This window comes from Numida meleagris, chromosome 13 (assembly GCF_002078875.1).
Source record: "Numida meleagris isolate 19003 breed g44 Domestic line chromosome 13, NumMel1.0, whole genome shotgun sequence".
Classification (NCBI taxonomy): domain Eukaryota; kingdom Metazoa; phylum Chordata; class Aves; order Galliformes; family Numididae; genus Numida; species Numida meleagris.
In genome coordinates, this window is record NC_034421.1 from 195,955 (window position 1) to 217,968 (window position 22,014).

At 35.3% G+C, this 22,014-nt stretch overlaps 1 protein-coding gene across 7 annotated transcripts in view; it reads left to right on the forward strand.

The window, feature by feature from the left end:
- SNX29 (sorting nexin 29) overlaps window positions 1-22,014 on the forward strand; it is a 91,291-nt gene that overhangs the window by 61,146 nt on the left and 8,131 nt on the right. For all 7 annotated transcript variants that reach the window (XM_021412136.1, XM_021412133.1, XM_021412138.1 and 4 more), the window contains one exon: window positions 8,111-8,250. In XM_021412136.1, coding sequence (XP_021267811.1) covers window positions 8,111-8,250 — 140 coding nt within the window. The remainder of the gene's footprint in view (window positions 1-8,110; window positions 8,251-22,014) is intronic.

The window sequence follows — 22,014 nt, forward strand, 5'->3', positions numbered from 1 at the left end:
GCGACATGGTTTAGTGGGGTTATATTGGTGGTAGGTGGATGGTTGGACTGGATGATCTTGTAGGTCTTTTCCAACCTAGCTAATTCTATGATTCTGTGATTTGGCAATAAGCATTGGTAGAGAAGCTGTCACTACTAGCTTTTTTTCTGTGCTACTTTAAAAACATTTTTTTCATGGGCATTGTTGCCTTGTTGCCTTTTTGATATGCTGCTAAATTTCAGTTGAAGTATTTTTCTCTCTTATGTTAGCTATACTATTTTTAATACAATAGTAGCTGTCTTCCTTTGTCTAGATTAATCAATATGATCTTAAATTAGTATCCAAAGAGTAATTTTGTAGCCAAATTCTACTAACAAAAGCACATCTTTGCAGTTTAGATCAATCTATGACTTTTGTGTCCTTTACAAGTCCTCAGTATTATTAGGGGCCAAGAGTGTATTGATAAAATAGTCCTCCATGTGTAAATATGTAAACATGGCTGTTTAATAAGTTTCAGAAAATGATATTGTGTGCTCTTACAGCCATCCAGTCTGTACTTGAATGATATTATTCATCACTTATCTTCAATACACTTCGCTTGGTGCTGTGAGGCTAGGGATGTACTTTAAACCAGTGGCATTGAAAGAGGCTTTTGCTGTAATCGACACCTCCCTTCATGCCTTCGCTAAGTCTGGTGCTTAGGTATATGCCTCAGATTTAGGGAACCACCAGGACCGCAAGAGGACACTGTTCTACAGAATGATCCAGAGCCAGTACTGCAAAGTTGCAAAATAGTGGAGCACTGACGAGAAAACTTGGCAGAAGACAGTAATGTAGAAAAGACTGGAGAACTGTAAGTTTGAATTCTTATTTTTTGCTTATTGCAGTAGAAACCAAGAAGATCAGGTTCAAATAAAAAACTGCAGTTTTTGACAATGTGAAAAGGAGAATTTCAGTTAAAAGGGAACTTAAGGAGAAAATGAAGTACTTGTCAGTGGTTGTCACCAAGTACAAAGGAAACCTGAAAATAATTAACAATTATAAAACAATAAAGAATCTAATATTCTTATTGTTTGTAGTAGTGTTTAATGTGTTTTTGCCTTTTACTCCGACTTTCAGTAGGAAATTATTGGTTTTTATATTAGAGAAACTTTTTAGCAAATACTTTAGATTTATTTCATAATTATATAGTAATCTTACTTGGCATATAGCTTTTTGGGGACTGCTGGTAATAGAAATACTTGGTGTAACTTTTATTTTTTAGAAGTGAAGAAAACTGAATATTTCAGATTATGCAAAATGCAGGATACTTTTTATGAACAAAAAATCTGGTTTTACTCACTGTACCCTGTAAAATATCTTTACATGCAGGCATGATTTAAAAAAAAAAAAAACAGGCAGTGAGAATCAATATTAGGTCCTATTAGAGAGTATCTAAATGAAATTTCTGCTAAAGGAATCTAGTCTTTTGAGTAGGAGATGAATTTTAATGAATATTTTTGTTAGTTATTGCTGCAACATAGACTAGTGAAAAACGGATCTCAATTTCATGAAATGTTTTGCTGGCTTCTAGTAGCTCCTGATTAAAAGTAAAGAGGAGACTGATCTATGCTTAGTCTAAGAAGAAAACAGAAGTAAAATTTCCCTGCTTGACAGGTGAGCAAAGGTATAAGCCACAGGGTAATGCCGTAGGCTGCAGTTTTCTATTTGTTTTTTAATGAACAGTTGATTCCTAACCACTTGACAAATAGACATATAGTGAGCATTTATGCCTTTAAATAATGAAGTATTTAGATGAGCCTGGATTTTGTTAGCATAACGTTACCAACTGAATGTTTCTAGCAGTGGAATTAAGCACAGCACTTATAAGAGATTAGTTTTGGTTTTGTTCTTAAGCTTTTTCTTGTCTGTTGATACATTTTTTTTTCATGTTACCCGCTTTTTCTCAATGTGGGTTTAGAGAAGGTTTATGCTTTTGGCTGAATGATACTGCTTGCTTGAAAATGATAAGTAGCTTATGATTAAGGTTCTAGGCTTACCCTGAGAAGGAATTTATTCTAGCTGTTTGTATGGGGATAGGGGAGTTCCCACTGTTCAAGCACACTTCAACGTATATGTTAACATGTTTGTACTTAAAGAACGTCTAATCAGCCACATTATACTCTAAGAAAGCACAAGTAAAATCTTAGTATGGAACGTTAGGTCTAATACAATAGTATCTAAACTACTCTCTTACTTAAAATAAAAGTTTCTTCCAGAAATTACCATCTGGAGGAAGAAAAAAAAAAAACTGACACGTTCGTTGAGGTATAAGTTAGAGCTTGCAGCTCTTCTGGTGACCAAGCAGCCATCTCCTCGCAGGGAAGCTGGGCTTTGCTGAGCAGCTCTGTGCACTATGGCAGGAGATGTCCCAAGTGTCAAGCAATTAGAAATGCTAATGAAAGTGTTGCAGTTCTTCAAGACAGTTTGGGCTAGACTGAGGGCTTTGGCAAGACTGTGGCTTACCATCAGCATGTCTGCTGATGCACTGAACTGAAGTGTGTTTGCAGCAGTGTCTTTTCAAATTACTTAACTTAGAGGATTGCTTGCTTTCTGGGATCAGTAAAATGATCAGGTACAGTTGGAAATGAGTCAACTATTTTGGTAAGAAAAATACAGAGTAATGATTACAGTCATGTAGAAAGTCTTTCTATAATGAAAGAAGAATTTCTAAAGTGACAGTTCCTTGGTTTCTTTGTATCTTATCCCCTTGAATTCCTGTTTGCTCCACTGAGCAAGAAATGTACAAAAAAAATCACGCAGTGGGATAGTCACTTCTGGCAATTTCACGCATTCTGTGCTCATGTTTTGTTATGAATGCTAGTCTTTTCCTGCCATACAGAAATTGGTATTACAAGTAGGATGGAAGTATTAAGTTCATGTAACGTCAGTGATTTGAAGATGATTTATTTTGGTATAATAGTCATGAAATGATGAAAGTAGTTCAGCAACTGGTTATTTAGCTCCCATTCTAGCTCTGACTTCCAGCTTCATTTAGAGGTGTACAACTTGTCTTGTAAACAAAAAGCGATATAACTTTTTTGGGACTGATTGACCGAAGTAGTAAAAAATATTAGTCTACACCAAAATAATCTGAGTTTATTTCTGCATTTACAGGTTCTTCCATGAATAGCACTGTTGCTAGCTTTATTTAGGAAAGGATTCAAGATGTGATATCGCAGAGGCTGATACAGCTCTTACTAAAATCCGAAACTGTATTTACTTTTATTTTAGTTCAGTTGAGTTGAACTCTGAGTTGTGTGTTATTTTTTTCCCTTTGTGCGAACAATAGGTTAGTTAAATGATAACTGGCATTTAAAGCATCAGAAACAGTGCACTTTATGTTGTTTGCAGCAGCAGCAAACCAGAATGTATTTTGTCTGTCCCTAAATCATGGCAGGTAAACATGGCAATCGTACCATTTTCGGCAGTTCATGGAAAATGTTTGAAGCATCTTAAGTGAGTTTCCCACTAATAATGAAGAATATCAGTGTTTTGCCATCTGCTACATAATAGGAGTCTATTGAATGACCAGCAGTAGTGTGAAATAACTTAACTTAAACTTGCAAGCTGGAGTGAACTTGGCTGTAATGAAGTATTGCAAAACAGAGTAATGTTAAATATGGTATGGCAGGCTCTGCTTCTTGGTTTTATAGCTTAACATCTTTTAACATCTTTTGAGAGTCTGTAAGATTTCTATTATATTTTCTTGTTCTTAGAAATTTGTAGTTTGTTACTATTATCTTGTGGGCAGAAACTTGGCAAATTCTCAGTCAAAAACAATTTCATAAAATACTGTGGGAGATACACGTTCCGAATTAAACAAGAAGAATGATGTGTTTTCCCAGATGTGCTTTGATGCTTCTGCAATCTGAAGCAATTTTGCTTGTTAACTGAAATTTTGTGGACTGTTAATGAAAAAATATATGCTCTTGAACTGTGGGCTAGGAAATAATTTTTGAGTAGTTGTGCAGAACCCATAGCAGTTTTGTTTTTCATAAAATACGCCTGCAAATTGAGTGTGCATGCTGGTATGCTAGGTCTCATTTAACAATTTGTGTACAGTATGAATTTATATAAATTGATGGTAAATGTGACCAAGATGCCTAGAGTCTTATGTCAGAATCTGTCCATATTTTTATATATATGAGGCGCTTCTAGTTGCTGGATGCTGTCATGAGTTGTAGTTCAAGTGGGACTGAAATACAGAAGTAAGGCTTTCTCTTCAGCCAGAATAGAGCTACCTTTCAGACAGACTGTAAGACAAATTCAGCATCTTTACAAAGAGCAGTAGTAGCTCTCTATAGGATAGCTGAGTGTAAAGAGTTTGTCTGAACTGAAAAGAAATCTCAGATCTTAAAATCAGAGCTCCTGTCTGCTTCAAACACTCTTTTGCCCCATGTAGTTCTGTGGCTTTAAGGATTGGGCTCATCAAGAACAGACTAGGAGATGTTTTACATGGAATAGTTACACTTCTTCAAGTTTGGAGGGAACGTTCAGTTTACCACCAGACCCATGTAGAAGAACTGAAAGGGCCAAAAAACCTTTTGGTTTTACAATTAGTGAGATTGTAGCCTGTTGTTCAGAAGAAAGTGCTTAAAAATGAGTATTCCCGAAGTGGTTATGGAAGGACCCGTTAGGTTCTACATCGAAATGGAGAAAGCTTATTATAGAATCATCCTATTTTCTGTAATAATTTCAAGTGAAGTATAATTTGTGTTCTATAAACAGTTATACTTCTTGAAAGTATAGGATCTAAATATGTATAAAGATTGTTCTAGTGCCATTTTCGGTATGTACTTTTAGCGGGAAAAAAAAATCACTTCAGCAGTTACTCAAGTATTTATTTTTATAGTCTGTTCTTTGATTCCTGTTAGTGATGTCTTTAAAAAAATAAATAAACAACATATGTGGTAAAGGCAGGTAAAATTAATAAAACTTTCTTGCAATTAAAAAGACTTCTTGAGGCATTTATGAGAAAGAAAAAACTTTCCATAACATAACTGGTTAAATGGCTAGCTTGGTGATTCAAGAAGTAAGTTCTTTTCCTTGTTAAAGACAAGACCTACTATTTACTCATCTTACTAATTCTATTTCTTCTGTGTATTTATCTTGAATTTCAGAAAATACTTTTGATCTCTTTAGTAGTAACTGCACATATTCCTGAGAGCAGCCCTCCTTTTTAACTATGTTAGTAACCACTGTCAGTGAGACAATGCTGTGATTTGTTTAGTACTGGTACTTCTTGTGCATGTATGTACTTCCTAAAAGAAAATGGACATATTTAGTATTTAATCTTTAATGCTGTGAAAATGCTAGAGATTTTGCAAAGGTAAATGTGATTGTAATATTAAAAAAATTACTTTGTCTCCAGGTTACAGGCAGATCAGGCATGCGCAACTCTGCATGTTGAATATTAGAGAAGGATCTTTGTTTCTTGTGTAAATAGATATGCATGTTTTGATTGGTGATTGCCTGCAATGTTATCTAAGTTACATACTAGTGAAGTAAAAATACTTTCTGTAAGTCTGAAACAGAATGTTCCCTTTTAACTATTGCTTGTAGAAATATCTGTTGTTAGTTGGAATATGAAATACTAACTTGTCAACTGTAGATAATTGGGTCCAATGGGTTTTATTTACCCACTACTTTATTTACAGGTTTGTGACAAGTGCTCTTTATCACTGCTCTACCTGGCAGTAACAATGACAAAATAATTTGAGTAGCCAATCTACTACATGAAACACGTGTGATGACAAAGTACAGACATGCATCTACATCGTTCTGACCGTAGATTACATTGCTTCTGATGAGGAAAGTGGGCATGGTAAAGAAAGTTGTAGAGATTGCTCAGTGCCCATTTTGGAGATTAAATTTAGATCAGGCTAAACGCATTTTTAACTGAGTTTCAAGGTTGAGTTTAGCTCCTGTGATTATCACAGGAGTATTTCACTTGAAGAAATGGTAGAAAAAAACGTATGTTACGAGCACTAGTAGGGTCGACTGTAAATAGGAAAAATGCATTCCCCAAGCATCTTCTGGCAGTTTAATTAGAAGACTTTGTGCAGATACTATCCGTGGTTAGCGAGATTCTTTATGTTAACATGAGCAGTGAAAAGTGCCTTCATTGAGCGTTTTGCTCCTGTATTTATAACTGAGGAAATGGTCCTGCCTGTGAAATAGAATGTGCTTGTTTAAATACATGTGCAGCAAACAGTTGAAACTAAAAGAAAGCGGATTCTGCATAAGAGCAAATTTTAACATAATTAAAACTATTTCCCTGCAAATAATGTTGTTGAGGATTTGTGACCAAAAAGCCCTAAGAATTGAAGAACTGCTAATGATTGTGTTAATTTAAAATAAATAGTTTCTTGGGGGCTTGGTAAAACAACATTGAGGGAAGTGATAAAAACAGAATCAAGAAAGCACAGTGGTGGACTTTGAGATTGATGTGGGACGCTCTGTGACGTGCTTTGCTGTCTTCTGCCTCGTGCACCTAGCAGTAGCAAATTGGTGTCCCTACCTATGTGTGTGGTGATTGAAATCCTTTCAGTGGAAAAGAAAGAAGGCAAAGTTGCTCCTTGAGCTAGTCAGAGAACTAGCAGAACAGTAGGAATGAATATTTTGGTGAAAAGATTGAGTTATTGCGCTGGAATTGCTTTTATTTATTCCTGGCATTCTATTTATTTCTAATATGTGTCAGCACATATAAAAATTTTTTTTTGCTTTACCATTTCCCAACAGCTTGTGTATACTTCTGTTCTGCACTCTTGTCCAGACTTGATTAGTGCTGCGGGGTGTGAGCAAGCTGTTGCTCTGTTCCGCCCAAGCAGTGACTGTACTGGGTTGGGGGTGCTGGGGTGTGACTGCGGAGCAGGTTGCATGAGGTGTTAACAATTCAGATTTTTTTTCAAATGAAGTATCAGTTTTCAAGAGTTTTCAGGCTTCTTTAGTTCTTTGTTATTCAGTAAATCATTTAATACTAGAAGAACAGAATGTTAGTAAGGGTTCTAGGAACTCTACAGTGATTGTCCTGAATTCAATGAAGCTTCCCTGCTTTGATGATGAGTTAGTGTGTTCTTCCAAAGGAAGGAGTAATCTTCAAATCCGTATCCCCTGTGTGGCTTGATCTTCTTAATATGCTGGTTAATTCTCTGGTGGCATGTCAGCTGTATTTACTGTGCTTTGTTATTCAGTTGTCTTTTATTTTTGCAAGAAACATAGAATGGTTTTGATGGTATTTCTTACACAAATAACACAGGCTGAACAGACATTCTACAAAATACTCTTCCTTTGAGAACTGCAGCTAATTGTAATTTTGACTTTGTTCCTGAAGAACATACTCTGACACTTAAACCAGGTGATCAGCATGCCTGCATTTCTGAAATAGAGCTTACTTGTTGCACAAACCAGACAGCATCCAATGTCATTGGAAGCCTTTATAGACTGATGTGAGTGTGGTATATGGCTAGATGTGATATTATAGATCACTGTAATTGGATTCCTCACAGGAAGTTAAGCTGGATGTAAATTCCAGCATGTCTGGAGCTGTTAGGCTGGTTTTTAGACTTTTAATTAGTAAGTTGCTTAGCATAATATAATATATAGAATTGTTTATCAGGGCCAATGTCATATAAAATACTGAAATCTAAAGTACTGTAGGAACATGAATAAATTTTTCTTAAGAGTTGTGATATATATAGTGGATTATTTTTAAAGACTGTGGAAAAAAAAAAAATGGTTTGCCTTGCTAAGATTCTAGTGCTTTTTACAGATCTACTATTGGAAAAATAATTTTGGACTGCAGAAGAGACATTCTGCCAAGGAGGGAAGTCAGCATCAGTACATGTTTTTGTGGTTGTACAGGTTTTTGCTAGGTTGGGTGATTGTCTTTGATCAAGTGCACAGTCAAGGTGTTTTTTCCTTGTTTGCATGTTTTTACAAACTGCCAGCATATTTCTTTAAACAGAATATAAATGGATAATCTAAAGGTTAAGTTGGATGCTTATTAGCCCTGTTGTTATTGATACAATAGAATTGGAAATTAAAAAATATATTTGCACTACTTACATGGTTTTCTTTGTATTTTTAGGATGCGAAATTTGTAGAAGAGCGCCGCAAACAGCTACAAAATTACCTAAGGAATGTAATGAACAAAGTTATTCAAATTGTGCCAGAATTCACAGCCAATCCCAAAAAAGAGACTCTAATTCAGCTGATGCCCTTTTTTGTGTAAGTATCTGTCAAGTAATCGAGAAAATATTTAGCCTTTTTCATCACATTTTACATTATACTGCCAACATCTTCCAGATCTTCACAACAGTGTTGTTTTTTTAATAGAAGGCATCTGCTCAAATTATAAGTGTTCTGTTATACTTAAAGGAATATATGATGTATATTCTAACTTCTCTTTATTTAACTCATGATTTTGAGCAAAATCACTGTGTAAAGCTTTCAACATGAAGAATATGCATTTATGCGGATTTTCAAAGAGTTAGATGTTCTCTGTTTTTTTCTGTATGGGCTTTAAAATTTTTGTTTTGCTTTTGCTTGTCTGGGTTTTGTGTTTTTGTGTTCAGTTTTATTTTGAGGAATGAGGGTGGATCACTGTCAGCGTACTTACCAAATTAAAAAGTCAAGCTGTTGAAATCTTTCTAGATGAACTTTGCAATCTGCTAATGAATGTTCTGACTTCACTGATGTTAACATTGAATGTGTCCAGAAGTAGTTTAACACAGTCTCATCCGTTAAGAATCTGAAATCAAACCCTTTGACATACAATCGTATTGGGATATCATCCGTTAAGCCTTCATTTTGCTATAAACATAGTTCTTTACAGTATTTGTAAATGACATGTAGAGCCATTTAAAAAGCAATATTGATGAAAATTTGATTTTGCAAGTGACATTAATTTTTTTACTAATAGTTTTTCTGTATGCTGTGTACTAAATCTATATATTCATAGTAAGACATCATAGTAAATTTGCTGTTCACAAGCCTCCACAGGCTGTAAATGGTTTCTGGGCTGGTTCTGGTTTCTGGCCCGGTTCCATGACCAATGGGGCAGGGGGAGCCATGGACCCACACCCTGGGAGAGGGGGAAGGGGAAAAAAAAGGTAGGGAGATGGGCCTTAAAAACAAAACAGCAGCATGAGCTAAGGGAGAAAACTAATTTACTAAATCTGGTATCGGAATGCGAGATAACACAATATAATATAATTGGAATTGAAGCTAATCAAATAAAATGGGAGAGAAAGTGTCCAAAACTGAAGGCCCTACCTACTCTAATGCTGAAGGCGAGACATCTAGGGAGCACACACCGCAGAGACAAGCAGCAAAACAAGGGGTGGTCTCATGACTTGTGAGCAGTTTTATCTTTTCCTCTGAATGGACAACTGAAACAGAACAGTGAAAGGTGCCTGGAAAAAACTGACAATCCACAGAACTGGACCATTAACTCTTTAACTCCCAGTGCTCTATGTGATGTTATGATGTGGAATACTGATAACAAAAATCATACAACCATTACACAGGCTTTGTGCCTCTGTGGTTGGGTTGATTTTCAAAATTTAGATCCATTTAAATTGAATATGTTTCAGTAAAGGGATGCATACTTGGACTACTTGCGTGGTCTTATGCAGAGTTCTAGATTTTTCAAGTTTAAACTTAATTTCAAGAAAGCTGTATATATTTTTTAAAATGTATAGGTAAATGAAAGAATGCTAAGTTTTATTTTGTAGCATTCATTTTTTTCAGTTTCTCTGGATTTGAAAGTCAAATCAATTTTAGGAGACACTTGAGGTTGCTGTCATAAATGACAAAATGATGTCTAGACTCAAATATCTCATCTTAAGAACTTATTTTGTAGAATCAAACTGAAGGCTGTAAAGATGGGAATGGTTTTGAGTACTTCTAGTTGAGGGGCCCATAAAAATAGCTTTTGTTCAGTCATTTTGAAGTTGTTTTTCATGCTGTACTTCATTTTGTTTTTAAACAAGAGGGAGGCAAATTCAAAATACATTTGCAATTGCGTTTTCAACTCAAATTACTTTTTTCTTCCTGTCCTATTATATTTCATTTTAAGATGGTTCTATACCATTCTGTGATGTAGTGAACTGATAATTCCTCATCAACTTCATTTTATAATTCACTGTTTTACTTGCACAGCAGGAAAATAAATTCTGATTGATGTCTGAATAGAAGTTTAACAAGTATTTTTAAGTTCCTGTATTATCTCTTGTTCATTCCACACAAACAAGCAGTAATGCGGAGTGACATGATTGTCAAGACTAGATTTTCCTCCTCAACCTGTTCAATTTCAAGGTGAAAGGTTTGTAATAAATTATGATTTTGGTTTCAAATGTACACTGAGTTGCTCTAGTAGTTACTGTTAGCTTGGCAATTCAGGGGGTCATAAAGGTACTGACAAAATGAGTATTAAAATAAGACAAAAGTGAAGAGTAATTTAAACCAGAGACTATTAGATTAGGAAATACAATGGATACACCTGTTAGAAATACTAATTTGAAGCTTTGGCTTGAATAGATGAAAAACATGTTTGTAGTAGCAGTTCGTTACTTGGACTGTGATGGATCATTTACGTGCTTTAACCAAAATGATGTTGTTTTGTGTGAGATGATAAACCATGAGATAATACAGTACTGATGTAAAAGCAATAATGCTACTCTTCTCTTTTAAAAAAAAAAATATTATTCTTATTAGAGTATTACTTTATTACAGGATCTTTTTATTTTGCTTTGAAAGGTGATACTTCAAGGACAATGTATTTACAGTCTGTCAGCCACTTAAGTTAGGAACAGGAAGGGAAAACAAATTTCTTTTTATTCTTCAGCCCGGAACAGTGAAGTTGCTTTCTTACAGTAGGTGTTGGCTATTTTTACACATGTAAAAACACAACCTAGGTCTCATTTTTTGTGCATGAAAAAAAAAAAAAGTTCCAGGTGTGGGGAACTGCACAAGAAAATATTCAGAATCCCACCCTGATTTAATGGGTTCTATCTGTGATGCACAGATCAGAATAAAAATGCTGACCCTATTCTGCTGATACATAGAAAAAATCTTAAATTCTTGTAATGAGATAAATGAGTACATATGATTATTTTGTCAACAACTTGTAAATACCAAGATAATGCATTGCATTGATACTAAGTGTCTTTGGATATTGCCATACCACAGGCTGCATTCAAGGGCACTGCCTTTCTTTTTAGTATTGTTATTATTTCATTTGTCAATTTCATAATTCTCAATGAAGTAATGAATTATAGCAGGTTCTCAAATATTCTTTCATATCCTGACATGCCAAAAAGATTTTGTTAACGTGTGTCTGTGCATTATTTCTCTGGAGCTTTTTCTTAAATAATAGAAATAATAATTCAAATAAGAATAATGCCATTGGTTGACGTTGTTGCTTTGTCAATGCAAATGTCTATATTCACATTTTCAAAATTACTTTTGAAATATCCTGCCTATCAGTTAATATTTCATTCAATAGCTTCTTTCCACAGGGTTTATAATACAGCAGACATGGGCACTGTTTAAGAATGAACTTAAATCTCTTCACAGAAACATTTGTGGAATATTATTTTAAATAAGATCTCTGAATACATAGACAATAACATCTTCACATCAAGATTATCAAACTGCATTATCTAGCCCTGAAGCACTGCAAAACAACATCAATGGGATGTAATGAAACTAAATGCTATTTTGAATAGATGAATTTCTCGAAAAATGAATTGGTGATGGGATATCTGTAAAAGCTATTGCACATATATATGGCTTCTAATAGCATAAATGATGGTGTTCATCTTACAGGTCCTAAACTATTGCCAATGGGCAAATTTTCTCTTGATTGCATCTTTTGAAGTGACAGCCTGCATTACCAGCTTGGCACTGAGTTCAGTATCTCTTCATCAAATCTCAGTCATGTTCTGTAACAGTAAGCATGTGCTTTGATAAAGAGGAATATAATTTACTTGAACGACCTGGGACTAGCATTTGCTTAAATATGTGACATTTAATTAGTAAGGCATCTCCTAATACCTGAAACATGGTAATGAAGCTAATTTATTGCCGTGTTAATTGATTGATCTACTCATAAAACCATGTAGACACATTATACAGCATTTATCTTTCAGCAGAACTGTGTTGCCAAGCGCTGATGATTGTGGAAATAAAAATACCGTAGATATCTAAAATTTTATTACCGCACTGAGGTAATGCAGAAATTTCTATTGCTAAAAGTACTATTCTGTGGATGTTCTACTGTTCAGGCCTAAGGTTTGCAAAGTTGTTTTTTTATCTGTGCTTATAAAGTGGCACGATTTTCCAAAGTGAAATTAAAAGTGAATAAAATAATACAGTTCTTCCTGTCATACAATAGCTTTTCTTGCTATTAGATACTTACATATAAGTATGCAGTTCTATATAGTATAGAATTTATGTATTCTCCTTGTAGGCATTGTGTACCAATACACTTCTATTAACACTGGTTAACATAAGTTAATATAATTAAATAATGACAGAAGCAGAATTTAACACAAGTAGATGTCATTTTTCTAACATGTTATGATGCACAGCTCAACATTTAGGTTCTAGTTTCATCTGAAAAGAATGCATAAAGACAGAGGAGCTGTTCTGTTAATTGCAGTGACTTTTCCAGCAAGAACTTTGAAGTGGAGTTTACTGCCAGTGGAAGAGTACTGAAATTGCCTTAAACTAGTAGCTTTCGCAAAATATATTTTCAATGATAGAATAGAAGATATCAAAGACTCAGTGGGTTTTCTGAATGAGATTGATGTGTTTGAAAACTTGAGAGTCAACAGGGAACTAAAGCCTATATTACAATAAAAAAAACATGAAATTAGGGCAAACCAAAACATGAATTAGATAAGTGAATCAATTTGAAAGAGATGAGTTGATGTGCAGGTTTTTAATGCAGGAGTGAATTGGTTTAGATGGGGAGCTGTATGAAGGACTGGCTTATGGACAACAGAGATTTGACTCAGCTACGTAGTATCAGCTGAGCACAAGAGTTTGATGAGAGAAGAAGCAGGCATAATTACAAGCGAACAATAGTTGGGAAAGTATTGGGCAACAGTGTGTTGTGGTTGTTGATGTGAATTAATAAAACTGGAGAAGGTGGGGAACGGAGAATGAATGAGTAGAGTTAAAATAATGGAGGCAAGAGAGTTTGAGGTAGGTTGGAGTGAATGAAGGGAATGTATGTTAAAATATAGTGAAAAAAGAGGACAGTAGGAAAGAATTAGATGCTTTCTGTTTGTGTTTTGTGCACACAGCAAACAAGCCATTTCATTTAAGTAATTGCGATGTGCTCTTTTATTGGAAATGGCAGTGGTAGGTGAAAGAACAGCAAAATAAGAGGTTCGGGATAGATGCAATTTTTACTATCTGTTATGCAGAAGGTATTTGAAAATAAACCTTGGGGGGAAAAAAGATGAAGATTCAACTCCACCTAGGATCTTGGTATGCAAATGTCTGGCATAGCAAATATTCATTCAGTTGTTACCCCTTGTGTAGAGCGAGTTCAATAACTGGTAGGAAAAGTTCTGTTAGATTGGTTATGCATTGGTGAATGAACATATAAACGTAAAATATTCATGTGTGGGGTGCAGATACATCCACACTAAACTAAATCAAGATGGCAATTTTATTATGATTTAAAGTACAGATATTTCTGAATCAGGCTACTGTGCTTACTCTCCAAGCTTAAGGTATGAACTATATGGAAAATTACAGGAAACCAAAACACTTCCCTAGGTAAGCTAATCAGCAGCACTTCCAGATGCATTAATATGTTTGATTCTTAATGTATTTGTAACACTGATACATCCTGGCAATCTGTTAGACTTTTTAGCTGTGTGTGCCATTGAGTCTGTGCACGTTGTGTAGCTTGCTGGGCTTGCCCAGAGTTTTAGAGTTTGCCTGTCAGCTCAATTTACCAGTCTCTATTTGATAAATTAGGTATCACTGAGAGCTTGAGATAGGTGTATTCTCAGTTCAGCAGGCTCTAGAGTGGGTTAATATGCTGTTTGTATTTTGTGTTTATCTCCAAATACAAACCCAAGATAAAATAGGATTTATTTCTCATATAGAATGATAATCAAGAGTTACAAAATGTAACCATGAAAATAGTAAAAATACAATGCAATATGCTGAAGACTACTTTCTATTAACTTCCTAGTCTACCTCTGATTACTAATAGTTGTGAAATTAAAATTGTGTATTTAAAATTTTGAGATTGAAGTCTCTACAGGATTAAAAAAAAAAAAGTTTCTCATAAGCCTATAGAACTTATTTTTCTTTGAATAGCCAAGAAATCTTAAAGCGCATTTTCTTTCCTTCAAATGCAAATAATCCAAGTTCCAGCTTTTTTGTTTGTGTGTGTTCACGAACATATGTACAGGATTTGTGAAGGGAGTTAAGTCTAATACTTGTGGCCAAAACTTGCACATTCTTTGTTTGTGATTGCCTAGTTACTCCTACAATATTGTAAAACAATATCTGGCATAGTAACTTGAGTAGGATTCTTAAACTGAATAAATGCTCCAATAATGTCCCTAATACATATGGAAAAGGATTTTATGTATTTCCCTAAATTCTCTAGTAAACGAGACTAGATGTGTCTGTGATAGCTTGATACTGTATTCCCTGGTTATCCTCCTTGTCCACTGACTTGTCCAGAGGAGGGGTGCACAGAACAATTAGCAGCTCAAATAATGAATAGCCAAGGGCACGCTAAAACTTTGGGAATGTAAACAAGTGCAGATGAAAAGATGTTTTTGCTCTGTATTTAAGGGAATACTTTTACTTGATATGAAGATAATTTTTTTCTCAGTATATGTTTTTGGAATTACTCAGCAACCAGAGTATTGAATTATCTCTGCAGTGAATGAATACAAAATGGTCAAACTGATGGTATGTGATTCATCACGTGATTGTTCTAGACTATTTCAAGTACATGACTTCTTTGTATGTCTGCAAGTGTACGCTCCACAGGTATCTCTGATCCATCTGTATAATGTTATTTTCACAGAATTTCCCCTTCCTGAGACAATTTCCTGCCTGTTAAGTTACATTAGCCTCTGGTTAGTACCATCTGATCATCAGACTTACGTATCAGACAATTATAAACACGGTGCATGGATGGCCACTTAATTGTCCTTGATCACCGCAGCAGAAATGTTGTCAAAGAATATAAGTTAAGCAAGGCATCCCTGGCCCAATTCTATATAATTCTTCTGTAATGGAACTGTGCATTTCACAGAGTTCCCTTACAAAATCCTACTAAATAGGTTATCATATTTATTCTACTTATGCACTTGAACTAACTAATCTATAATTGTTTACTAAGGTTCTCTTTATGGAGAGAATCTCTTTATTTTAAGAAAATTGCCAACTTCAGATATCACAGTCAAATATCAGCACATGTAGGTGAAGGCTGCATAACAACTAGATCAGGAGATTTATTTTGGAGAACTAATAGATAGGGAAAGGGAACCATCTCCAGATCTCTTGCAGAAAATAAGTGTTCCACTATGAATTGTTTTGGAAATTAATCCTGTAAATATCTTGTTTTGTAAGATGCCATCTGCTCAGTCAGAGCAATCTTTGTGCATCTGCAGATGGGTATGACAGATCTGGGATCCATTACCCTTAGTTACCATTCCTGATTTCCACAACAATGCCTTAGTGCAGACCCCTTTTGATGATCTATTACTCCACCATGTACAGCAATAGCTGGAGTACTCCAAAATCTGATCTCTTTTTTGGAAAGGCAGAGTACTGGGAAAGCCCACAAAATTTTAGGGAAGATAAATTTTCTTAGTTGCATTCTCTATACAGCTGCAAGCAGATTTGGGGTAGGTAGTATAGCATGAGGGCTTTTAATAGATGGGATTGTGTATTTCCTTTTTGATGTTCTTATCACTTTCAGTGTTTTTTTTTTAATTAGAATTTGAAACGTACAATTGGAGAAGCATTTATTTCAGTATACAATCACAGAATGAATAGAAATTTTTTAATGGAACTGAAAAAAACACACAAATAATCTCTTACTTACAATGATCAATATATTTGGAAATTCATATTTCATATCATGTAACTCTGGATACTCTGGGAGGTTCTTAAAGCCTTACTGTTCTAACAAAGGCTAAGGTTATTTCTATGCCTTAATCTCTGTGCATTCAAAGGAACTGAGAGGCTTCTGACTGACTTTAGTAGTCTGCATGGCAGAATGCATCACTTAAAACAGTGCTGGTCTGGCCTGGGTGGCATGAGCTAGACAGAACTCGTTCTGGAGGTCTATGAGGAGTTCAAGTCTCTACTTAGAAAAATAATTCTATTAGCCACAGCAATGATGTACAAACTAAAAGGCTTGTGTAACTGGTAGAATAAATAACAGATAACAGCAGAGTCAAACAACAGCTCTGGCTTATGTTTGGAGTGTATGCTCAAAGAAAGTGCCTTGCCATTTTCAGCTTGAATTCTGTTAAAGAGAAGCTTGGTATTTGCCAACAATGCACAGGCCATCTGAAAATCCACTTTTGTTTCAAGACTTTCTGTGTAGGAGTGAAAGAAATCAGATACCAGTTAAGTGTGTAGTTGATATTCAAAAGCAGGACCCTTCACTGGGAAACATAATTCAGTGAATTTATTGTTTAGGAACCAGAATCTATGTAACGTGTTCTAACAAGTTAGCTATATCCCCTTACAGTAGGGCATTAGATTTGTGTTCACTCTTCAGTACCCAAATACCTACTGTCCTATCACCAGATTGTTTTTCTGATGTTCTGTTAAATTGAAAATGCTATCTTTTCAAAGTATGTGATGCTGAAAAACGATGAATCATTTGTTTAAGTCACTGCGTGCTTTCATTTCCTAGTGATGAGAGTCACAGTGGGGCACAGGAAGCATCGGTCAAATGCTGTTTGTGTTCTGTAGCCAGAATATCAGGACCTTGTGCAGAAGTAATCAATCACTCTAGATTAAGGAAAGCAGCCTTTTCATAGTGGGTGGTTCTCTGTGACATTTGCATACTTTTTTTTTGAAAGATGGGCATTTGCAAACAGTTTTGGCATAGTGCATTGATATAATCCATTCTCAGAAATATTGCAAACTAAGCTTCCCAACATGAGATTATAGTGTTAAACCTCCTGAAATATCATCGTCAGTTGATGAATTTGCTAGAATGTGGTAGGCAGAGGGGAGAATAAGTATTGGAAAGACACTGTTATTTAAATCAGAAAGCTTGTGTATAAATATACCCAATACATAAATTTTACATAATTACTGTAGTAGCAGTTTTTTTTAAATCTGATTTGATAAAGAAATGCTGTGACTTGAAAAAATTTTTGTCTTCATCTAATTGTTAGATTTGGAGTATTTCAAGAAAATGAAGTATTCTGTAAGGGGTATAAAACCCAAGATTAAGTTTAATTACTGTTTCAAAGGAGAGAATATTTTGAAAAGTGAAACAGTTTGCTGAGAGATGGAAATATAAGCTTTATTGCTTTCTCTTTGCACAGGAAAGAGTAGGGAGTACTTGAAAAAATGTGGTTTAGAAAAATCTCTTTATATGTCTTACGTTGCAGTCTTCCAGTGCTTATTCATACTCCTTTCTGTGCAACATTGACTGTAATGGATAAATGGATGCATCCATTCAAATACACAAGGCAAATAATCTTCATGAGGGAGATGTCCATGTACTTGCATATGTACTTGGCTTTAATCCAAACCATAACAAGTTTGTTTATGCTTAACTGCACGGTCTTTCAAAAGGAGGTGGGATATTTCTTTTCCTCATTTTGAAGTCATATTGGAAAATATTTCAGCAGTCCTTTATGCAAAAACAGTATGAATTATCTACAGGCCACCAGTGAAATTCAAAACATCATGCAGAAACCTCTTTTCTTGGCTTTGTTAATCTTCCAGCTCTAATCAGGGCCCACTGAATTCTGTTGTATTTCAGGTGCTATTTTTATGATGTATTTTAATATTTTTGGCACTGTTGCGATGGTAGCACAATCCACGAATGGTTAGCAGAAGTCTAGAATAACTTGGTGTAATTATATAGGCACTTGTCCATTAGTATACATGCTTGTCTATCCTTACCTGTCAAATCACTTGTCCTCATTAAAAAAATTAGTAATGAAAGTAGTTGTTGCTAATTTTCTAGGAATGTTCTTGAGAGTGCTTCAGAAGCCTCCAAATACTTTTTCTGTAGGTACAAATTAGACCAAAATTAGGTACAAATCACTTCAAAAATGCAAAATGAACTGTTGGGGTAACTTTTGTAATTTTAAAATGAAGTTCTAGTTACTAAAATTAAATAAACTTAGCAATTGTTTGTGCAGGTTCTCTTTTTATGATGGGCAGTTTAATTGCAAAACTCCAAGCATAGACAGCTAAGTTGCATTATTCTTATGGAGAGTGTTTAAATAATGTTGAGAAGTGTTAGTGCTTGTGGGCACGTACTCTTGCCTGGCTAAATTTGGAATAAGGAAGAGCAAAGGAACACAAAGAGCACAAAGCTACAGGGAAATGTAGGTGGCAGGATTCCAGGATGGGAAACCAGCAATTGCTGCCGTGCTTCCAGCCCATGGGTCTGAGAGCATCGCCCCCCAGGAAGCTAGGTTAAGCAGTGTTGCAGGTTAAAAGCAAGATGTGCTGAAGCAAGTCAGAAATAGGCTCTGAGTTTTAAACTGAAATTACTGTGTTACTGAGCTCAAGTAGCAAGTAGATCATAGGCATCAGCAGAAAAAACTGTCTTAAGTTTTCAGATTTTTCTTCTTTGCAGTATTGGTAACATTAGAGAAATTAGAGGAGATGGTAGATGTATCTTTTTTTTTCATTGCTTAGCATGAGAGATGGTGGAATTTTATTTTTCCTCTCTGAGTAGATTAGAGGTAGGTCAGTGTGGTTAATCTATAGTGCCTTTTACTGGCTTCACATGCACCCATGATAGTAGAGTCTGAGAGCAGTGTGAGACCAGTGTCTGAGAACACACTTCCTGCAAACTTTCTGCTGTTACTTTCAATGCAAACAGTATTTATTGATCATGGGCTGTTTAGAAGCTAATTCAGTAATTAAAGTTGTCTCTGTGCGTACAAACAACTGAATACAGAGGAAGAGGTGCCTGACTAGTCACTGTAACTCACTGCTCTCTCAGCACATTTAAATTGCTACTTGTCAAATGGGAATTTTACTCCTTTTATTTTCACATATATTATGCCTTGTAAATCCTGATACATGTCTTCTGCTTTTAATTACCTCTGTTTTCAATAAAAATGTATCCTAGATCTGTCTCTACTTTCCTTAAAGATAATTACTTCTGAAAGCAAATCCTACATTTTGTTATATGAGCATCTTTGGAACGTGTTCTGCTTCTGAACCATTTGTTCATTACATTACCCATCATTGAGAAGTAGTAGATTAAAGTGTTTACTCAAATTCAGCTAACCCTTTGTAGTGGGGAACGCTAGTGATTTCTAGATGGAAATTGTTGGAACAGTCAAACTTCTTGGATTTCAATTAATCATTGAAATATGCAAAGTAATTATATCAGTATGAATAATTAGTGCATTGTATTGAAGTTTTTCTTACATACATATTTGGTGTTTTCTGGCTTTCTCATTAGTTGTGAAAGGATGATCTGTTTGAGAACTGTATTTACACGTTATGTGGTTTACAGAAAAATTCAAGAATCAGTGCAGGTGATGTTTATGAAAAATACCCTCATGCTGATATGAAACTGATTTGTAGCATGAGAACATTCAAGTTATGACCGTTCAGATTATAATAAATTTAAGCATGATTACTCTATGGCAAAAGAAGGTAATGACAGTGCCTTCAAATGGAATACAGGCGCTATGGAGCAATTGCAGTTAACAAACAAAGAAAATTGGCTCACTCCTTCCAACAACTGGTGACAGCTCAAGAGGATTGCAATCTCTATCTATCCAGAGAGATGCTGCCAACCCTTTAATGAGGGTGTGAAGGGGTGGATCCAATCTCCACCCCTTCTGATCACTCAGGTGCATTGCTTGCACCTAAGCTCCCTGGTGTAGCTGTGCCTTCTCACCTGGTGCTCAACCACTGGTTCAGGCTGTGACCTGGCAATTCCACTGCAATTACCAAGTTTGAAGAGGTTGATTACAAGCAAGAATAGGTTGCATCTATGAATGCTGTACTCTGCTGTACAAGTATGTATTTTGAAGTAGGAGCTGTATATTAACAAAATTGTTAGACAGAATCCTAGAACTGATGTTTTTAATTTCTTGGTCAGTCCAGACCTAATCTTTAAGGGAGCTGTTTTTCGTTATTTAACCTGACATCCTTGCTGTAGTAGTATCTTCAGAAATTTCAATATCAAGTTCTACTGTAGGGGGATTATTTTACCCATATCTTTAGATCTCTTTTAGTAATAGCTGACTGTTTAAACTTCCAAAGCCACTCTTTTGTATTAATAAATGTTGGTTGCTGTTTCTCAGTAATAGTTAAATTTCATTTCTGCGAAGTTTAGGAAAATGACACGAATGTGGCTCCATTTTTTTTTTTTTACACTTCAGCAACTGGAAAAAACTATTAACCAGATTAGCAAGCATTACTAAAGTATACAAAATTATTTGATGAAGTCACAATCTTAGTTAATAATGCCACTGAACAGATGTTACAGCTGATTGTAATTGGCAGAAGGTGCTGAGATGCATTGTGTTGGCAGATTAGAATTATATCTCGTTTGTTTAATAAGAATGTCTTTAATATGGTATCGGTACTGTTTTCTGTTACCTTCTGGAGGAGACTTCCCATCTGAATCAAGTTTAACACATCAAGTATTGGGGTTTTAAACAAATTAGGTTGTCATGACAAACAGAAATATGAATCCCACAAGAAACTGTCAGCAGAAACTTATGTGATTTATCTGCCTGTTAATGCCTTTCTTCATGAGGTGTGTTTAATACAACAACAATCGTGACAGTTTCCAGAGATGTATTTCCATGTAAGATAAGCAGCTTGATCCTGAGCTTTGCTGTGCTCCCAGGATGTGCTTATTACTACTAGATTCTATTCTGATCTCAGGCTGGTACAAAAGTAATTCCAATTCCAGGCATGTTACTTTATTTTTATAAGAAACTTCTATCTCTAATGTTATTCAGAAGAGTTGAAAATGAGATGGGAGATACCTTTCTTTGTCTAAGTACTTGCAATGTCATCTAAGTGAATACTGCAGTTCCATGTACTATGTATGTAAAGAAAAACACATGAAGCTGGCTTTACATTTTGATACATGTAGAGTTAAGACATTAATGAAAGGTATGAAGAAAGTAGAAGCTGATTAAAAAAGACAGTAATTTTAAGATATTTTCTATAGATGCACCTCGGGCAGAACTTGACACCTAGACAAAATCAATGCAGCAGGATTGGTATCCAAACAAATGTGGGGCAGATCAATCAGGATCTTAAATTCCCACCTGGTGGGAAGAAGGAATTGATTCTCAGTTGGTTGCTTTTTTCTTCAGACTGAGACAGGGTGAGAATGCAGAGAACTAGAGCCTTTAGTACTTGAGTATATGGCTGAATAGGTTCATGTGTGGCAAACAGGTTCTGGCATGACTGCCAGACTCAGCCTACAAAATTAAACCCTGTTAGGACCTCAGTGGCTAAGAAGGTAATAGAAAGAATTTCATGGTGGTATGCTTATTCCTTCCTCCTCAATTCCAATGCAGATTGGCAAAAATAAATTCAAAACAAGTATTTCAATTTCATCTTCATGTGTATTTGCTAGAAGTACTGGTAGAATTGTTTTAATGTGCTCATACTTCTGCCCCAGAGCTCACAGAATATCTGGCCGTTGGTTTGAAAAGGTGTCTTACTTGGTGCCAGAGACTCTATCATTTGACTTGGAGGCCAGAAAGAGATTGTTAAATCCATTAACAGTAGACAGAAATGGGAGAG